Source organism: Delphinus delphis, chromosome 3 (genome assembly GCF_949987515.2).
Source record: "Delphinus delphis chromosome 3, mDelDel1.2, whole genome shotgun sequence".
Lineage (NCBI taxonomy): Eukaryota > Metazoa > Chordata > Mammalia > Artiodactyla > Delphinidae > Delphinus > Delphinus delphis.
This window is the reverse complement of record NC_082685.1, coordinates 101,051,851-101,071,975: the sequence shown is the minus strand read 5'-3', so window position 1 is coordinate 101,071,975 and position 20,125 is coordinate 101,051,851. Positions and strand designations below refer to the sequence as shown.

The 20,125-nt window shown below is 34.2% G+C and overlaps 1 protein-coding gene across 2 annotated transcripts; it reads right to left on the bottom strand.

Annotated features, from left to right (window-relative positions):
• Positions 1-3,027: 3,027 nt before the first annotated feature.
• Positions 3,028-19,924, bottom strand: CETN3 (centrin 3). 2 transcript variants are annotated; one of them, XM_060009170.1, is made up of 5 exons: positions 19,702-19,769; positions 17,828-17,963; positions 16,129-16,243; positions 9,784-9,975; positions 3,028-4,427 (listed from the first exon to the last, which is right to left on the bottom strand). In XM_060009170.1, the coding sequence occupies exons 1-5, from the start codon at positions 19,767-19,769 to the stop codon at positions 4,384-4,386; spliced, it is 555 nt and encodes a 184-aa protein (XP_059865153.1). In that variant the 3' UTR covers positions 3,028-4,383. The 2 variants fall into 2 exon arrangements, with proteins under 2 accessions (XP_059865153.1, XP_059865152.1); XM_060009169.1 differs by lacking the exon at positions 19,702-19,769 and adding an exon at positions 19,791-19,924 and having other exon boundaries at positions 3,031-4,427.
• Between the last annotated feature and the right edge of the window lie 201 nt (positions 19,925-20,125).

Sequence of the window (20,125 nt, the reverse complement as noted above, 5' to 3'; positions counted from 1 at the left end):
ATTGAATGGGTAAGCCTAGGCTGTTTAATCAAGATCTCCAAGACCCAACTAAGCTGCCATCCAGATGACTGCCTCATTTCATCCCAAGAATTTCTCTTTGCAACCCAAATCCTAAACAAGTCATCATTCTACCATTAAAATAACCTTTACTGACCCTCTTCTCTGACCACTGAGACGGACAAGAGCTTTGCTTTAGACTATCAGGTCCATAAACCTTCCTCCTCTCCAGCTAGGTGCCTCAAAGATCTTCCCACACACCCTTTTACCAAACATACTCCTAAGCCCCAGGTTCCTTCCATTTCCTACCAAGAATTTAAAGAGTTCTTTCTTCATTCAAACAGCGCCTAAAATAAAATCTTCTTCACAAAGTGGAAAAAATGTTTCCTCAAAATGAAAATATTTTATGACTACTCAATAATATGCACTTTATCAATAAGCATTTGCTTAATATTGTATTTTTTTCCCCAAACATCTACTTTTTCAATGTGTTGACTCCATGATTTTAAAAACATTCTATCTAAGCTTATTAGCTTCCAGAGGACTGGCACCAAATGTTAACTCACATGGAATAATACATAATACAACAAATGCCATGCTAGATTATGCATAAATGTTTAATGCTTTTGCTGCTGAGCCTCTGAATTCCAGATTCTATCTCTTAGTTTTGTAGTTTTAAAAGTCTGATCCTTTACACCTTGAGATAGTTTATAAAAGTCACTGTAAGGAGATAATACAATCTAGTGGCTATGAGTGGGCCATGGAGTCAGAAGACTTAGGATCATATTCCAATTCCAATTCCAATGCCTATTACCTTGAACAAGTTACTTAAGCCTAAGCTTTGGTTTTCTTGTGTGTAAAATAAAGAAAACCCAACAGTATCTACCTCAGGTTACTGAGATTAAAATATATAATGTATGTAAATACCTATGTGTGCCTGGAACACAGCAGCACTTAAGTTACTAAATTTTTTTTTTTTTTGCGGTATGTGGGCCTCTCACTGTTGTGGCCTCTCCCATTGCGGAGCACAGGCTCCGGACACGCAGGCTCAGCGGCCATGGCTCACGGGCCCAGCCGCTCCGCGGCATGTGGGATCTTCCCGGACCGGGGCACGAACCTGTGTCCCCTGCATCGGCAGGCAGACTCTCAACCACTGCGCCACCAGGGAAGCCTAAGTTACTAAATTTTTAAAGACATTTCCTTTATAAAACTTAGCTGCAGAATGGATAGACTATTCATGTGGAAAAAACTACTTCTATAATTTCATGTAAATACAAAGGAAACAGGTTGAATGAATCTCTAAAATAACAATGGTTACTATTCCTAGAGATCAGGTGACAGTTATGTCCTAGTCTGCCCAGGCTAGTTCTGAATTACACCTGTTGTGCCAAGATTTATAATAGTCTCCCCTAAGCTCCTTCACTCTCAGGTAACCTGGTTTAGATCATAAAATATATGGTCAATTGTGTTGGTCATTAAACTTTTTTCCCCACAGCTCCAAACCACTATTCTGTATTCAAATGTGTAACAGTAGGGTTGGAACTGTGTAAACTACATTTCCCCTTTGCCAGCTGAATTTTTTTAAGCTCCACTAAAAAGAGGACTAGAAGAATAAAACAGGAAGGCAGGAGGGGAAAAGACTCTTTTGCTGTTTCCAGTTTGCCTGGAGTTCCCGTCAGCATCCCCAGGGCAACAGTTCTTCCTTCCAGGAGCAGCACTTGGTTCCATCCTCCAGCTTTTTCTCAAGATTCCCCAAACCAGCCTCATCATTCCCCATCAACATTAGCACCACCTACCAGTGCCCCCTTCCTCAACCATCTCCGAGTCTCTGCTCCATAGGACCTCTCCTCCCCGCTTCTAGTTTCCAGTAACTACAACTTTTACCCTCAGCTATCCCAGTGTTCCTTTCCTGATTTTTTCTTCTTTTTTTTGTTCTCCAGCACCAATTTAACTTATTCCTATATTACACTCTGTGAAAATATCCAGTTGTGCTCCTCTTGATGTCTGAGGTCTAACTGAAACTGATACTATTCAGAGGAATGGGAGTGGAGCTGGCAGTTAAAAAAAAAAGAATTTTCACTTTTACTTTATATATTACTTATGTAATTTGTTTAACTTCATATTTTAAGTGATTTTTTGAAACTCTTTTGCCTTCTTCACATTGGTCTTCAGAACATTAGAAATTATCTTTAGTGTAGAACACATCACTAGCAACTCCCAAGAGAATTTACATCCAGAGATTAGCATCAGACAGAATGGTTTAGGGAGTTGAGGAAATTAGCAACTCAACTGGATCATCTAACTCATCATGGTGTTTGCTAATGCAAGACCATCAACACTGGCGCATCAACTAAATTTGAAAGTCTTCCATTAGAAGTGCTGTATGAATTTCCTGCAATGAACGATTAAATGAGCCTAGTGCAGTACCCACACCACATATTAACTGCATAACAAATATGTTTTTGATTTCCTCCCCACCCCAACTACCTACCGCCAGACCCTAATCTAGGAGCTGTTAAGAGGCACATAACTTAAAGTAGGCTTTGATGGTTTACATATAAGAAAATATCTTAGCTGACAAATCCCAAACTATGAAAGCTTACCAGGATACCAGAACAGCAGATGCAGTAGGTAAGTTTAGCAAGAAAGTTATTTTCTTACATCATGAAATGCCATTGTATAATAAATATAACTATAATAGTAAATGACTAATACCCACCTCCACTTCCTTCTTGTTTAAAGCAAATTCACTCCTTTCTTCTTATTGCCACCTCTACTAGCCAATTTTATAAGCCTCTGACTCTACGGTTATTAACACTGGAAAAAACTTGAAAATAATTCATACCCTTCTGTAGGAGAAAGCTTTCACAAACATAAAGAACTGAAGTGAGCACTCTTCCCTCAACCCACAGTAAGAAGAAACAAAATGCTGGCATCCCAAGGAGTAACCATTTATATTAAGAATAAAGAAGTTATCTCTGTAAGTGACAAAAAAGTACCTTAGGTTACTTATTCCAATAAAGTGGTAGAAGACTAGCAAGCCTAGATACATGTTTGTGTTTTATTCTTCATTTTCTTTATTCTTCAATTTCCTGGAAATCAACATATTTTGTGATTGAGATATAGAAGGCAAATTCATCAGTAAACGTGATACAATTTTTTAAATTTCACAGTCTATTTGTTGCCCTGGATATTGGTATTACTGTGAACACTGATTTCATATTCAAAACTGAATTTTAATATGGTGAACAATTAACTTGCTTTCTAGATAACTATTTGAAATATCACCACTGTTACATTATTCTCTACTGATTTTTTTGTTAAATTTCTAGTGGATAACTCTTTCTGTAATATTCTAGGAGGCTCACAACATTTAAAGTGCCTCAAATTATTACTATGACCTATCTCCCCTAACCACGTGTTTCCCCCTAACATACACTTCTACAAGGAAGAAGAACCCACCAATATCTGGAAAATCTGTCTCCACTGTTACCTGGTGAATCACAGAACGTTCCTTTATACAGCTAAAACAGAGCCTTAAATGATTTCTGTGGCTTACAGTTTCCTATTTTCATCACTGTGACGTTTAATTGAGTGATAATTATCTTAACAGATCAAAATTCCAAAATTTAAATCTTTCACTTTGTCAAGAAGTTAGATGATTCAAACTATATTCAATTAGTTTAAGAAAGAAATATCCAGATTTAACTGTCATAACTTAAGACACCAAAAGTGTTACAGAACATAATATTGAATACATGAGGATAAATGAGTCTATATGCACAATACTGTTTCCCTCCAAACTGAAAGACATGACTCATGAAAAAGGAATTATGCCTATACGGAGTCATCATTTTGTACTGAAACATCAAATGTCAAACTTGTAATGGAAAAATGTACTCTTCTATTGCAATTTATATTTCAATTTTCGTTTCTGAAACCAACCGTGTATAGAGAAAAGATTTAAGAAAGATACTCTTGAGGGTTAGCAGACATTTGGAATCAAAATAAACAGAAAAGTTACCAAATTTTGAAATACTAAAAAATAAACATTTTATTAACGAAAGTCTGAAAAACATGTGCACCAAAAGTGACTACTAATGCTAAATAAAAAACCTTCAAAAAATGTGTACCACATGATTCAATTTTTTAAACTTTATATATAAAAGCTATATTATAAATACAAAGCTAAACTATTAGAGTACTAACAATACTGTTCATATAAAGAAACTTAACAGTAGTAAAATATGAATACATAAGATGCTTATTTTTGGTCCTTTTGGAAAAAAGAACTAAGTTGTTTTTTGTTTTAAACACGGCTTCAGGCACAAAAATAGAATATAAGATGATAACTGCAACATTCTTAGTGTTTATCCTTGTAATTCTTTAAATGTCACCAGTCATAATAGCAATGAATTCCTCTTGATTTACTGTGGTAAGAAAGAAAATGTAAGTCAGAAATACAAATTTTTTTCAGAGAACACTATTTTACTAAGTAACTTTAAATTTTATATTATACAAAATTCTTAATAAACCAAAACATAGCTTTTTGCTTTTACTTCTTTGGTAGGAAGTTGAATACGTTAATTAAATTGAACTTCATGAATACAAAAATACATAAAATATAATAATATAAATTAATATTCTATAGTATTAGCTAGGAAAAAGATATAATAGTATATAAATTACAAAAAATCCATCATAATCATAATATTTATACACAAGAAAATAGTTTTAAAAACTTAAAATTTTAAATTTCTTAGATAGTTAAACTCTCTTGATAATCGTTATTGTACTAGTTCATTTAGCAAACCCTTTCTTAATAAATCAGCTTAAATATATCACACACGTAAGTTAGAATTCTGAAGGATAAAAATGTATTAGAATTAGAAAAAAAGTCAAATCATTGTTTTTTGGAACTTTTATATATTTAAAAGCCTATTTTAAAGAAAAACTAATTGAAACATAGTTAAAGAAAAAAATACTGCAAAAAATAAGCTATAAGGAGTTAAGAGGAATGAGCCATCCAGGAGCTGATAAATAACCAAGAATTCATGCATTCAATATGAAACATCTACAAGACACTATGATAGACACAGAACAGAATACAAAACCTGTAATACAAAACTGAAAATACTTTCAGTGATTTTATAAATTGTAGTACTGATCTTTAACCTTTGCAGTTAAACGAATACATTTCAGTATCTTATGAAAGCTATGACCCCTCTCTCCCTAGTTAAAAAAAAGAAAATCAAAATATATAAAAATTTTAAACAATTTCATCAATATGTACCTTCATTTAAGAACCCCTGATTTAGAAAAATCTAGAGTGAGGCATCTAGACCAAAACAGGAAACAAGGGTATATTTTTAAGAAAAACAACATAAGGAAAGCAGCCTTGGAATGATCTGACTACACATTATTTTAATAGCATAATAAAGCCATGATTAAAATATTCAAAATCTGAAAAGTACTTATGTTTTGTTACTTAAAGATCTAAAACTTTTTTCCCTCAATTTGTAAACTCTCAATACTCAAATTCCAAATTAAGTTTCATATAGTTCTAAAACAAAGCAAATCAATATTTATGTTATTTATATGTAAACACTTTAAAGCACTGTAGCATTTCAAAAGTATTTTAAACTATTCCATAATTTCATACCTAAAAACAAAATACTTAAGTCCAAAAAAGTGAACCTAAAAGCTGAAGGGAAGAAAGTGGCTAAGGAATTTAAACTAGGTCCTTTATCGTCAGTGAGACTTTCAGACAATTAGGAGAATCTGTGATGCCTTTATACATTTGGTTTTATAACCTTCTCTATCAATCATACTTATATGAAGTTCCTTGATGTAAGGAACACAATACCTACCTTAAAATAGGCATTTGATAAAATATATATTGAATAAAAAATATGACACTTCATTTTTTTCTACACTGCCTTTTTAAATATTTTCATAAATCAATCATTTCATAGGGTAAATCTTATTACATGCCATTAAAATAAAAAATTTTAGAGAAATTAAGTACCTTAGAGACCATCTGGCTTTGAGGGGAAAAAACAAATTTTAATATCTGAAGTATCAGTTGAATATTTTACTAACACACTGTTTCCTATAATAGTATGCAATTTTAAAAACTCCATAAACATAGAAACCTAATTAATATTTTACTTTATAGCACAAGAGGCAATACAGTGTTATGGTTAAAAGCATATTGTCATTATGGAGGTATGAGTTTAAGTCTGGCTCTGCCATGTATTAGCTTTGTAATAACCTTGGACAGGTTATTAAACTCTCAGAGCTTTAGTTTCCTCATCTATATATATGCAGGTATCCTATGCATAAATGGGTATAACATTGTATTCACTTCACAAAAGCTATTATGTAAATTAAGCGACATAATCCACAATGTAACATGCTAAGCACAGAATCTAACATATATAAAGTACTAAACAAATGTTAACATTCATCATAATTATTTAGAAGATGGTCCACTTTGGTTTTTTAAATGTTGCTTCCACTTTTCCAAAATGATTTACTATATTTTATTTTATATACCTTGGGAGGGATTCTTTCTATATCATTACCACAGCTGTATTTATATTTTGTATTATGTCTTCTTTTCCTTTAATTCCTCATTCACCATGTTTATTATTCTATACATACAATAAAAAAAAAATTTTTCATTGCTCTCAAATACTGAAGTGTGAAAAACTCGTAAAAACAGAACAATTACTGAAGTCCAAAAAAGGTAGCAAAGTATTACGATCTTTACCAGTTTAACATATACAAAGAAAGCAGGTTAGTTATATCTAAGAAAAATTCTGCCTACAGTCCCCCCAAAAAAAAAACCAGATTAAGTGATCAGATTACTAAATTATTATAAAATCTAACTTGCCACTTTTTCAAAAATGGGCAGATTTTCAGATAGCTACAGAAACCCAATATAAATTAAGGCAGTAACCCAAAGCCACACTAAATAGATTAGGGTTGGAGTTCTCATTGTTTCTGAATATGAAAATGCCTTTCAATAATAATTTTCTGGACTTGCCACAATAACAGCTATCCTTAGTATATCTCGTTTGAGAAGTAGATAATGTCAAATAGCTATATAAACTCTGCAATCAATCACAATAGCATTTAAATATAACTGAAAAAAGCAGTATATGTATGCATGTGCAATGCTATTATTCGTATGGTCTACAGACAATATTTGATGCATACATGAACTCCCAGACCCTGCACAATACCTCAGAAGGCCTCCACCCCTAGATACCCACATCTCAGATTGGAAACTACTGGATTAGACTATTTTAATATGATAAGACCACCCTACTATCCCCCCAAAAAAAGACAAGTCTTAACAATAAAAGATGTGTCAGGTGTATTTTATTTGTAATCAATCACTTGGAAAAAAGAAAAAAAAGTGTTATTTGCCTGTTATTTTATTTGTAATCAACCACTTGGAAAAAAGAAAAAAAAAGCGCTATTTGCCTGTTAGTCATGTGAATAAATGACAGTAGGATGCCCAAGCAACAGTTGTACAGTGACTTAAAGTGGAATAATGCAAGCAGTGAGGACCAAAGAAATGTTTTAAGGATGTACTAAAATAAATCTCCCAGCAATGGAGCACAGGTGTGAACTCAAATTCAAAAGCAGCAGGTAGAGCAGTCTAGCAAGGTATGCAAGAAATGGACACATTTTCTAAGAAAAGTTTCACATGAAGTTTGAATTTAAGAACAGGTTACTAACTGGTATTTTATTCTAATGTCAAATGAAGCTAATAACTAAAACCTAACTTGCATGAGCCTAGTACAGGAAAAAGAAACTGTTTATAACTCTGGTCATTTGACACATATTAAGTAGCTGGAGTATGAAAAAGACACACCAAGATCCTCTCTACCACTGAAGAGAGTACCTTTACATAAAGGAACTCATTTAAAGCTAATTTAGGGTAATAATCAACAGCTAGGGAAGACACAAACATTTTTTAACTGTGAAGACAGCGGATTATAAATCCAAATATTAGAATTACAGCTTAAGAAGTCCTTTAAGTTTTCTCAAGTTTTAATCATCTCTGTTTTAAAATATAACTATATCAATACCCTTCAAAGAGCTAGTACTAAAAATAGAAAAGTTGTATAATGCTTAAATAATAGTCACATAAATATAATAAGAAAGCACAATAATGCGCAATTCTAATGGACAATCTGAGCTGATAACTATTTGCTACTGTCTTATTTCCTTATTGAAGCATCCAGTATTTCCAAGGTTTTAGATATATATATATATATATTTTTTTTATGTAAAAATGAATAGTTGGTACTACAGCAACATATATCTACTGTAACGCACACTCCTCGCTGCTTAAGTCAACAAACGTCAGAGTACTCATCATGTTCAAGAAAATGCAGGAGAATATACAGATGAAGAAGAAAAAGGAAAACAAGCTTACATCTAATGCTAGGCACCTTCAATTATCTTCATTTAATACTCACAACCATCCGGAAAGGTATTACCATTCTGATTTTTATAAATAGGGAAACTGAGACTCAGACAATGTTAAAAACTTGCACAAAATTACAGAGCTACTAAGTAACTGGTAGAGATTCAATTCAAATCCAGGTCTGTATGATTTTAAAGCCTCAGGCCTTTCACACTATATGATTCCAAACTGCTCTTCAATGGCTCACAATATAACTGGAGAGACACACATGTATATAACTAACAGAAGGCAGTGTACAAAGGGTCAAAATAGTTTATTTCTCTAAATGTTATGGGCTCTTAATGGAAATCTCATAATTTATAAACAGAGACCACTGAGGGAGGCTTTTGAGAAAAAGATGGAGTTTAAAATGAACCTGAGAGAACGACTAACATTTTAGCAGACAGCAATTGGCAATTAGAGCATTCTAGGATTAAAGAATAGCATGAGATGAAAGGCACAGCATAAAAAGATAAGACAGAGTATATTTTGTCAAAGTGTGTATACTATATGGGAGGTGAGGGTTAAAGTAGAAAGCAGAAGAATACAGTGGGAAATAAAACTAGGTAGTTATGGTATGACAGATCATAGAAGACTTTGGACTTTACCCCATAGGCACTGAAGAATCATCGTAAGTGTTTGAACAGGAAAATGACATCACCAAACCTGCATTTTAGGAAAAGAATTCTGCTAGAACAAATTAGGAAGAGAAAAGAGGCTTACAGGCATAGAGGGCAATTAGGAAGCTACAAGAGACTGTAGAGTCAGTGAGAGCAGGGACAACATCAGCCTCTTTGATTGGGTAGCACCAGTCAGCACACAGAATACTGTACCCAGCAGGCATTCAAGGAAATAATGAACAAAGCTATGATAACATTCCTACAAAGAAATTAGGGCCTGAATTAGGACAGTAGCAGTAAACAAAGAAATAAAACAGATTAAAAATATTTGGAGGGTAGACTCAACAGAACTTAGACGTGCATGTAGGTTGAGGAAGAAGACATTAAAGGCTGAAACTTTACTGAGTGGCTGAAATTTTGGAGATATTTCACCTCAAAGAAAAGTAAAGCAGTTTCTTGAAGTGTGTGGAAGCTCATACTATAATCTGTACAGTTGGTTTTAAAGGTCTGCTTCATTCTAAACTATGTGAAATATTTATGCAAAAATCCCATTATAGGATGAAAAACATTTACACTAAATAGATAGTTTGTAAAGGGTCTTGAAAATCATTTGGTTTTAGTAAAAATTACTATATGTGTACAGTAGGCATATTTGGAATATATGTTTTACTTAAAACTTACTTTCTCCATCACCATCTTTATCAAATTCTTCTATCATAGCCCGAAGTTCTTCATCACTCATGTTTTCACCCAATTCTCTGGCAACACGTCGCAAATTCCTCAGGCTTATTTTACCTGAATCATCATCATCAAATAGTTTAAATGCCTTCAATATTTCTTCACGTGGATCTCTTTCCAATATCCAGTCTGTCACTATAGTTAAAAAAATATGAAAAGTAAACCTTTATAGTCTCAAAGGCATTCATTTGTGAAATCAACTAATTATTAGATGAGAATTAAAGCTATGAATCTGTCAACATTTAGTTTGACAATAAAAATGCCAAAGTCCAAGAGCCCAAAGAGATAAACAGAAAATTAGAAAAACCAAATCCATATTTTAGAATTTAACCTTTACATTATCAACAATTTATCCTATTATAACTATATCACACATAAGCAAAATTTTGAAAACTACATTTATACCATATTTATTTAAGGTTTACTATTATCAAGAATTGTACTAGGCTCCACTGACATCAAGCACACAAGTCTAGGAGTAACCTAGTTGTAGAGATGATATACCAACAAAACAATTAAAACCAACTAGATAAAAGTTGTTTGCTGGCTAAACTTAATAGTAATACTGATTGTTCTTCAAATTTAATACAACCACAATCTCAGACAGTAGATGAAAATTCCATTCATATCCTCATGATTTAAAAGAACCTCTTGGTTTCTCAAAAGTAGTTATTAAAAGGATTGAATCTGACTGTAGTAAGAAAAAAAAATGGTCTGAAAAGATCTCTCTAAAGTCAAATCCATTTTGTTCATCAAGATAATAACTATCAGACAGCTTAATTAAAATTAAATGTGAGTAAATTCAAGCCTCAATAGTAATAATTATTTTAAAATACTAAATGTAATAATATACAGTAAGAGTCAACTTAATACTTTCAATATAACCACAGTCTTTAATCAATAGCCATAATAACAGAAATTTTTTAATCTGTGGTATAAAATTTTTTAAGTTACTAGATAAAATTCTGAAAATATCAAAGGAAATATCTCTGAAGTAATTCTACATGCTAGTCTACCACTACAACAAGACGTATTTATGACCTTCACTGTCCCATTAAAAATAACTCAGTCCTGGGCTTCCCTGGTGGCGCAGTGGTTGAGAGTCCGCCTGCCGATGCAGAGGACACAGGTTCGTGCCCCAGGCCGGGAAGATCCCACATGCCGCAGAGCGGCTGGGCCTGTGAGCCATGGCCACTGAGCCTGCGCATCCGGAGCCTGTGCTCCGCAACAGGGGAGGCCACAACAGTGAGAGGCCCGCGTACGGCAAAAAAATAAAAATAACTCAGTCCTGTTGACGTTTACAGAATCACTAAAAATTTGCAAATGCTTATAGATGGAAAATACTGGAATATTTAATATACCCAAAAGAAAAATACAATTCAAGACCCCCACAAACAGTTGTTTTGCTGTTTTCATCATATTTGGTTGAATAAGCTTTAGAATAAGCACCTATTCAAGCTAATGTTAAATCATCTGCACATATATTCAATAGTTTTCTTTTATCCATTAATTTTATACAAAAAGTCTTCCAAGTAACTAATTGAAGTATATTACTATAAGTATGCAAATCATCAAAGCTCATAAATATTCAGTTAAAAAGGAGTTGGCATATATACAGCCATAACACCAAAATAAAATACCACACTTAACTCTATGGCTCATACTCAACTTATTTTGAATTTAGTCCCAACAAAAAAGCAGGACAAGGAAAAAAAAAGTGTTAAGAAATTTTCTTCACCAATTAAATAATTTACATGACAGGTGAACCAAAAAAGCAGCTTGCTGAAAATATTAATGTATTTAAAGAAGCAACAGGGTGATCTGGGGAACAGATGGGGCTCCAAGATGTATAAATTCCTATCCCACTGGTGCTTTAATTGTGTTAGTTACTTCAGACTTATGTGTCTATATAATCTTTTATCAATACTTTGCCTTAGAATGCAACTTTTCTTTGGAACTATAAATACCCATCATTCTGGACAGCTAAAACATTGTAACTTTATGGTGACTATCTTCCATGCCTTAATCTTCTATTCTTATTCTACAAAGTAGAATTATAAGAAATACATTTATTTTTCAATGAAAATAAATCGACTGACATACAAGCAGTAAAGATGGGTTCAATCTATTTCACAAATTTCTGTCCATGTAACTCAATTTTCAAATGATTTAATTATACTCTCAAAAATGTACTTACTCAAAATAGTTAGCCCTTATACATTATAACAATCACTTAATAAAGCAAATTCAAAAACATCACATTAAAACTTTAAACCCAGTTACTTATATCCTAGAGTACTGAGGTTACCACCTTTTTTACTCTTGAATATACCCCTTTTCTTTTTATTCTCACCACCCTCAGCATAAAAAGTCTATTACAGTTATCCCTCAGTTTCCATGGTATCCATGGGGGATTGGTTCCAGGACTCCCCTCAGATACCAAAATCTGGGACGGATAGCATTTGCATATAATCTATGTACATCCTCCTGTATACTTTAAATCATCTCTAGATTACTTATAATACCTAATATAATGTAAATGCTATGTAAATAGTTGTAAATATGATGTAAATGCTATGTAAATAATTGCCAGGCACTCAGCAAATTCAAGTTTAGCTCCTTGGAACTTTCTGGAATTTTTTTTTTCCTAATATTTTCAATCCACAGAAGCAGAACCCAGGGATAGGGAGGGCCAACTGTATCTTCTGCCTGCAATCTCTTCCCTCCAACACATCTTTAATAATCTCAACAGTTACCTCTCTAAAACATATTATCTCCTCTTCTTTAAAAACTGACATAGATCCTCTGCTGACTAAAGTCCAAACTCTGTGTTATGCAAGGCTTTACCTAGCTGGCCCAGTCCTACCTTTCCAGTTATTTCCCTATCCTCTAGAGCAGGAGACTAACTGAAGTTTTCTGAACGTGCTACATGTCTGTTATTACTCCTTTTTGTTGCTGTTTTCTCTGCTTAGAATGCCTTTCTATACCCCTCCCACAATTTTCCCCTTGTGATGAAATCTTATTCCTGTTCCCAAAGCCTAAATTAAAAATCTCCTCTGCAAAGTCTTCAATTGCTCTAGATCAGGAATTGACAAACTTTCCTACCAAAGACCAGATAGTAAATATTTTAGGCTTTTTTTTTTTGGTGGGGGGGGGGGGCGAGGGAGCATAAGGTCTCTGTCTCAACCACTCACTCTGTCATGGTACCACAAAAGCAGCATAACAGAATGGATGTGGCAGGGACTTCCCTGGTGGGGCAGTGGTTAAGAACCCACCTGCCAATGCAGGGGACACAGGTTCGAGCCCTGGTCTGGGAAATATCCCACATGCCATGGAGCAACTAAGTTCATGCACCACAACTACTGAAGCCCGCGTGCCTAGAGCCCATGTTCTGCAACAAGGGAAGCCACTGCAAAGAGTAGCTCCCGCTTGCCACACATAGAGAAAAACCGCACGCAGCAACGAAGACCCAACGCAGCCATAAATTAATTAATTAATTAATTAAATTTTTTTAAAAAAAGAATGGATGTGGCAGCATACAGGCAACAGCTGAATTTGGCCCAAGGGCTGCAGTATGCCACTACTGCCCTATACAAAATTATAAGTCACCACAGAGCATCATAGCTTGTTATCACCCGCATTTAAATTGTAAGCTCCTTGAAAGAACCTCTTAGTAACTTGTGATTAATTCCCCTCCCTCACCCCAGCACAGTACTGAATGCCAAAAAATTCAGCAAATGTTTGCTAAGCAAAACAAAAAACAATATAATACTCTATTCTAAATAGGCAATAAAATAATAAATAGTACATGCCAAAAATAGATGAGTACAAACAGCTGACTTATCTTGGTCTTACTTTAAAGCAGCAATTCCTAAAACACCTGTAACTCACAAGCCTCAGGCTGTCTAAATTCTAAACTTACATTAAGTATATTTTAATACTTTTTTCTAGCATTGGAAAGAATATGAAGTGCCAAACTTTATCTAGAAATACCTGTAAATATCTGTGGAACAATATCCTTAAACAGTAATAGATAGTAGATAAAAGTAAGATTCAAATATTCTGATTTAGAGTTATTTGTCCCAAACTATAAAACATATATTCATCTGTGGCCAGTTACTATTTTAAAATGATTTAAAAAATGGGGAAAGTAATAGTTTTTGATTATTTGATTCCCAAATAGTAATAAAATTTTATTTGACAGTTGATATTCTCAATAGGTAACCTTAGGATAGTCAAAGTATGTACTAAGCCTGCCAAATGGTTGATCTTTGAAAGTCAGGCTGAAGTTTACTCATGACCATTTATTCTAGAAGGAACCCAGTATTTCTGTTCTGTTAATAACATAGAAGAGATGCAGGGTCAGGAAAGGTAGAGATTACATGGGACTCTGGCTTCAACTGCTAATAAAATCAAAAATTTAAAACTGTATTCACCTAAGATGAAATAATGTGTTTTGTAAAATTACTAGAGGCAAATAGTGCTTAAAATAACCTACAAGTACAGGAAAAAAGTAATGAGAAAAATATAAATACATGGAGCAGAATATTTTTATGTTCCAGTGATATATATATTTTCCGGCCATTGAAACAAAGACTAATTTTTGAAGTAATAATAACAACAAACACTTAATAGAACTTACTACATACTAGGCCCTTTTCTAAATACTTTACATAGTTTTAGCTTAGTTATTCCTCCTAAGAACCCTATGAGATAATACAACTATCCCCATTTTATAGCTGAAAATGAGGCACAGAGAAGTAAAATGACCAAGTTACACAGCTGGTAAGTGGCAAAACCAAGATCTAAACCCAGGCAACCTGGTTCCAAAATGTCCATGCTAAACCACTACACTGTACCAAATGTACCTGAATTATAGCTCTTTCCTAGTAGTATCATTTCTACTGTATCCTGATCCTTGTTTCTATAAACAATCTAAGTTGAAACTTGAACTAAGATCATAAACCCCAGAAAGCTTCAATACTGGGAAAATAAAGATGGCTCTCTACCTCTTCTCAAGTAAATAATTCTATGAACTAGAGAAAAAAAAAAAAGAATATCCTCTCCAAAGGGACAAGCTGCCTCTCTAAATAGTCATCTATTAGTTTATAAATTGGGGATCTTCTGTGCAGTGCTTTTTTTTGTCTTTTAGATTTATTTGTTCTTTAATTTCTTTTTTCCTTCCTTTTGGTTTGAATTTTCAGATTTAAAAGAACTTACTAATGATATGAATCTATTTTTCCACACATACTAACTGCCATTTCTTTTTGTCTCTCATATTACTGCTTGTTGAATATTTATTTATTTATTTATTTATTTTCTGTACGCGGGCCTCTCACTGTTGTGGCCTCTCACGTTGCGGAACACAGGCTCCAGACTCGCAGGCCCAGCGGCCATGGCTCACGGGCCCAGCCGCTCCACGGCATGCGGGATCCTCCCGGACCGGGGCACGAACCCATGTCCCCCGCATCGGCAGGCAGACTCTCAACCACTGCGCCACCAGGGAAGCCCCTTGTAGAATATTTAAAATAAAGGGTTTGTATGTCTGTGTGTAACTGAATTTTCCTAGATTTTTTAAATATCTAAAAATAACTAAATAATATGCTGATATTATAACCCAGTGGGTTGTTCTAAAATGTTTTCTCCTGCTCCCAGTCTGCCAACTGCCTCCCTTACTACAATCTTCTCCCCACCAGCAACTTTAAAGAGATGACTTTATTCATTGAGATCAAGGTCATCTAGAGTAGGTAGCCCCTCATAAGCTTTGTCAACCTGAAGGCATGCACTTCATATACAGCTAAAGATACCAACTGCTACCAATTTCCTCTCCTTCCACTTTGCCAACAAAAATCACATACTAGGATGGTGCTGGGAAATATTTTCCAAACAAAAATATACCAAATTTTATCTTTTACCGTGAGAAATAATTTTTTGATCACTCTTTTAGTTTTATCACATAATATAGGTACATATTACATGGAAAGACATCTTCCCAGGAGAAGCTACACAATAGTTCCTTGGTTAAAATCTTCAGAACAAAAGACAAAAAGATAAATCCCATTTACAGTGAAGCTATAAATCTTATTTTTTTCTTTGAAAATTAGCAAAAAAAAAAGAGTACCAAAAAAACCCCAAAATAAGATCCACATTACACAGCAATGTTCAATAGCAAAATTCCATAACCCAGAGACTTCTAAAAATATTGATAGTAACCAGATAATTTCCTAACAAACTACTGATTACAAAGACTATTGTAAAATAGTCTTTACAATATTGTAAAATACACACCAACTTCATTAAAATCTTCAAAGGTGATTTTCCCTGTGGCTTCTCTGTCATAATCTTTAAGAATCTTCAGTACATCTGCTTTTTTTACATCAAACCCCAAGGCTCTCATTGCCACCTTTTGGATTAAAAGGGAAAAGCAAATTATAAACATTTTTTACAAAAGAAGTGAATTCCAATTCTTAAATAAGTTTTTACTACTTAAAAGACGACAACACATCAATAAAACACACACTCTTTTGCATGTTTTATGTCTCTAAAGTAACAGTGATAGTTCTTCTTCATTACTGAAATTAAATAGCAATTTTTTTCATTTATATATCCTTTTTTAATGACAAACTAATCAGTGAGTGTTTATAGAATACATTCTACAATGTACTGACTTCAGTGCACAGATAATTTTAATAAGTTATTTTTTCTCAAAGGATTAACAAATCCAAAAAAAGGCACACCATAAATATTAAAAAGTTATATCACAGAAGAGATTAAAAAAATTAAAATAAGAATTTTCATCAGACTCAACATGATTAGTTATCAAGTAGGTGGTCTAAGAACCTGACCTTAGAGAAAGAAGAGCTCTAGTTACTAGTAACAGGAAGGAGAGATGTTACTGGTTAAAGAAGTCTTATTTGGAGAGATTCGAGTTGTTCCTTGAATCGTATATGGATGAAGTAGAGTAGAAGGACATTTAGAAAAGAATGACTAGTATTAAAACACACACAGAAATAAAAAATAGTCTTAAATGCAATGAACAAAGCAGTTTACCTTACCTGAATGGGAAAAGATCAGGCGGAAGAAAGCAGCTAGCAAATGAGAAAAGTAGGTGGTAGTAAAAGTGTGGAGGGCATTCAATACAAATGAAAAAAATCTGAACTTTATCCAGTGTACAATGAGGAGCCACTAAGGGTTTATGAGCAATGAATAATATGATGAAAGAATTTTAGAAAGACGAATCTAATGATAGTGTACAGGAAATGGAGAAACCATTTAGGAAGTTCCAGATATAAAATAAGATCCCAAACCAAGATAATAAGAATAGCAACAAATGGAAGAGACATTATAAAGGAAGAATGGATTGAAGCTGGGTAACTAAAAGAAACAGGGGAAAAGTGAGCTAAAGAGATACAAAAATACTATCTTTCGCATTGTGCTGAGTTTAAGACCCAAACTACCTTCAACACCAATTTCCCCTTGGTTCTTTATAAATAATTCTAAAACCTAAAATTGACATTTTTTCCCCATTAGCATTGTGTCAACATCAGACATCACTTATGTTGTTTGCACCAGAGAAAATAGGTTGAGACTGTTAATAACATGTTCAAATTAAAAGACAAATAACACTCCCTCAATCTGAAAAATCAAAACCAAAACAAAACAAAACACAGTGGGAAGAGGAATATAGTTAGAACTGTTTAAAACCTATAGTTTCAAATTTTTTAAGTATGTGAGTAGAAAATAAGTCCCTCCATAGGAATATATTTTTACAGTTAAAATATTATTCATTTTACCATGTGAAAAGGAGTTTCTAAAAAGATATGTTTTGAGTACTATTCAATTTTATTATAGCACTTAACGGTAAATGTTTAAAATGGTTTCATATTTCCAAAACCAGTTTCATTAAAACATTTAAAAATATATTTTTAATCAACTGTCAAAAATGCAAATCATTTTAACAGAAAAAGATATATTTTAAGTATATTACCTTTAATTCATGATAATCTATTGCTTCATCTTTGTCTGTGTCAAAAAGTTCAAAAGCATCTTTAATTTCTTGTTTCTGTTCTTCAGAGAGTTCTCTTCTTTTTTTCCTCTTTGTTTTGTCTACTACAAGCTCATTTCTATGAAATGATAAGAAAAAAGTCTATTTAGTCCACTTTAATCCTATTCTCCTAGGCTTCTAAATAATAAAATACCAAAAATGCAATAAAAATTAGCCAATGAATAATTTTCTAAATTTCGAAAAAGGAAGTATTTTGTAAAAATATAAAGAAATTTTCCCTACGTGAGTCAAAGCCCTACTCATTTTATAGTCTAGGCAGCTATAAATGTGTACTTCCTAAACTGAAAAGTGTTACAGGTTATTAAAAGAAATGAGGACCTAGCTTTCCCTCTTCCTAGCTTTGTATTTATTCCCACTAATATTACTGTGGAAGAAACAAGAACTGTGAATAAGAAACACTAGTTTTATGCCAGAAACCCCAACAAAAAACAAAGCAACCATATTCCCATCATTCTACAATATAGACTGTTAAAAAAAAAAAAAAGAATTCAATTCACAACTGATGATCACTATAGATTAGGTTTACTTTTATAGTGCTTATAATTATCAAAATCATTGTAAAAAACATCTAATTCATCAATTAACTTACTATTTTGGCATTGTGGGTTAAAAATGTTTTTAGATTACACATTTTTAACAGTTTGGCACTTCTTTGTAATTTCTCCCATTAATATTAACAAATCAGCCAAAATAATGAACCTAAGCATACCATGAATACTAAACACCAAAAAAAGTACATAATATTTGTGCTAATTCTATATAATAATGTGAAGAGTCAATAGTCTTGTAAATCTCACTTAACATATACATCTAGACTTAATTTCTCATAAACTCTGAAAAAACTTTAAGAAAGTAATTTACTGTAAAAGCCAGAAATGTGTTCCTTAAGAGGTGCCGATCTAAGTGTTCCAAATTTTCAAATGGGGCTACAAAACTTGTATAAGAACAAGTTTTGTAACGGAAGAATTCTATAAATTTAAAAAATGTAAAACCCAGTGGAGTTTATTTATTTGCATTTGAAGTTGTATTGTTCTCTGAAATCTACCCCCAAAAAGGCAAGAGATGACTAAAAATGACCAAAACAGGTATGATAAAGCTGAGGAAGTTCTTTCACAAGAGACCTGACTTCACACAAACTTGCAACTCCCGGGGGTCATTTTCTTCCCAAGATTCTGAAGGGACAAGTTCGCAACCCACCAACAGCTGACCCCATCCAAGGATACCACGATTATCCCTTATTAGAACTCGGTACCTTTTTAGTGTGACGTAACTACATAGACATTTTTAAGGTAAAACTTCTAGCTCGGGTTGGAGGCGGAGGCAACAAACAGTGCGTTAGAGGTTGGAACTGAAGGAAAGGTAAAGAAGCTGAAGACATTTAGGAAACTAAGAGATTACCAACTATAATCACTAAAATGTGTCTCCGATTATACCGTAAAGCATGGCCACAGGAGAAGAGCGAGGAGCGGGTTTTGTGCTATTTCCAAAATTTATGGGTAAGTATGTTAACAGGAGGTCTGCGAGCTGGAAGCCGCTGACAAGGAACTGAAATAAGGGACGCTCCAAGGCCTGGTTTCCCGCAAACACCGCGCATAGAAACCTCGCGATATTTCACTGCCTCCTCGAGACTAAGACAGCCCAGCTTTTTGGCGGTCCCAAGCCCAACGCCTTGACAGAAATGACCACCTCAGCAGAAGTGTGCGGAGCTCACCAGAGCCTCCAGGATGAGGGGTCCGGGCCCGGGAAGGTTGGCCAAAGATCTCTCTTCTCGTACCAAACTGCATTCCCTTCCTCACCTCGGCCCCAAGCTGCCTCCCTTCCACACACAGCCGCCCTGGGGCCCGCGGCGGGGTGTGGAGAGCATTGCCGCCAGCTCATTACCGACCTCAGAGCTAAACTCATGTTCTCTTCGGACAGAGACGTTCCTCTCGAGAACGATTTTAACCCCTACCCAAAGCAGCACAACTTCCACAAGCCGTTCAACAGACACCAACGACCTCCGCGGCCTCAAGCACCTCCCACAAGGTAGACGTGTCTGAGCTGGATTGGTTGAAATCGCTAATGTCCTGCCCATTGAGGCGAAAGCGTCACTAGTCCTCTGCTCTCATTGGGGAAATTTCGCGTCAATCAAAGAGCTTTCCCTGCCGGCCTCCCCCGCTACGCCTCCGGCCCTTTAGATTGGCCTATTGCTTTTTCTCTCTAATCCTTTGCGAAGCGAGG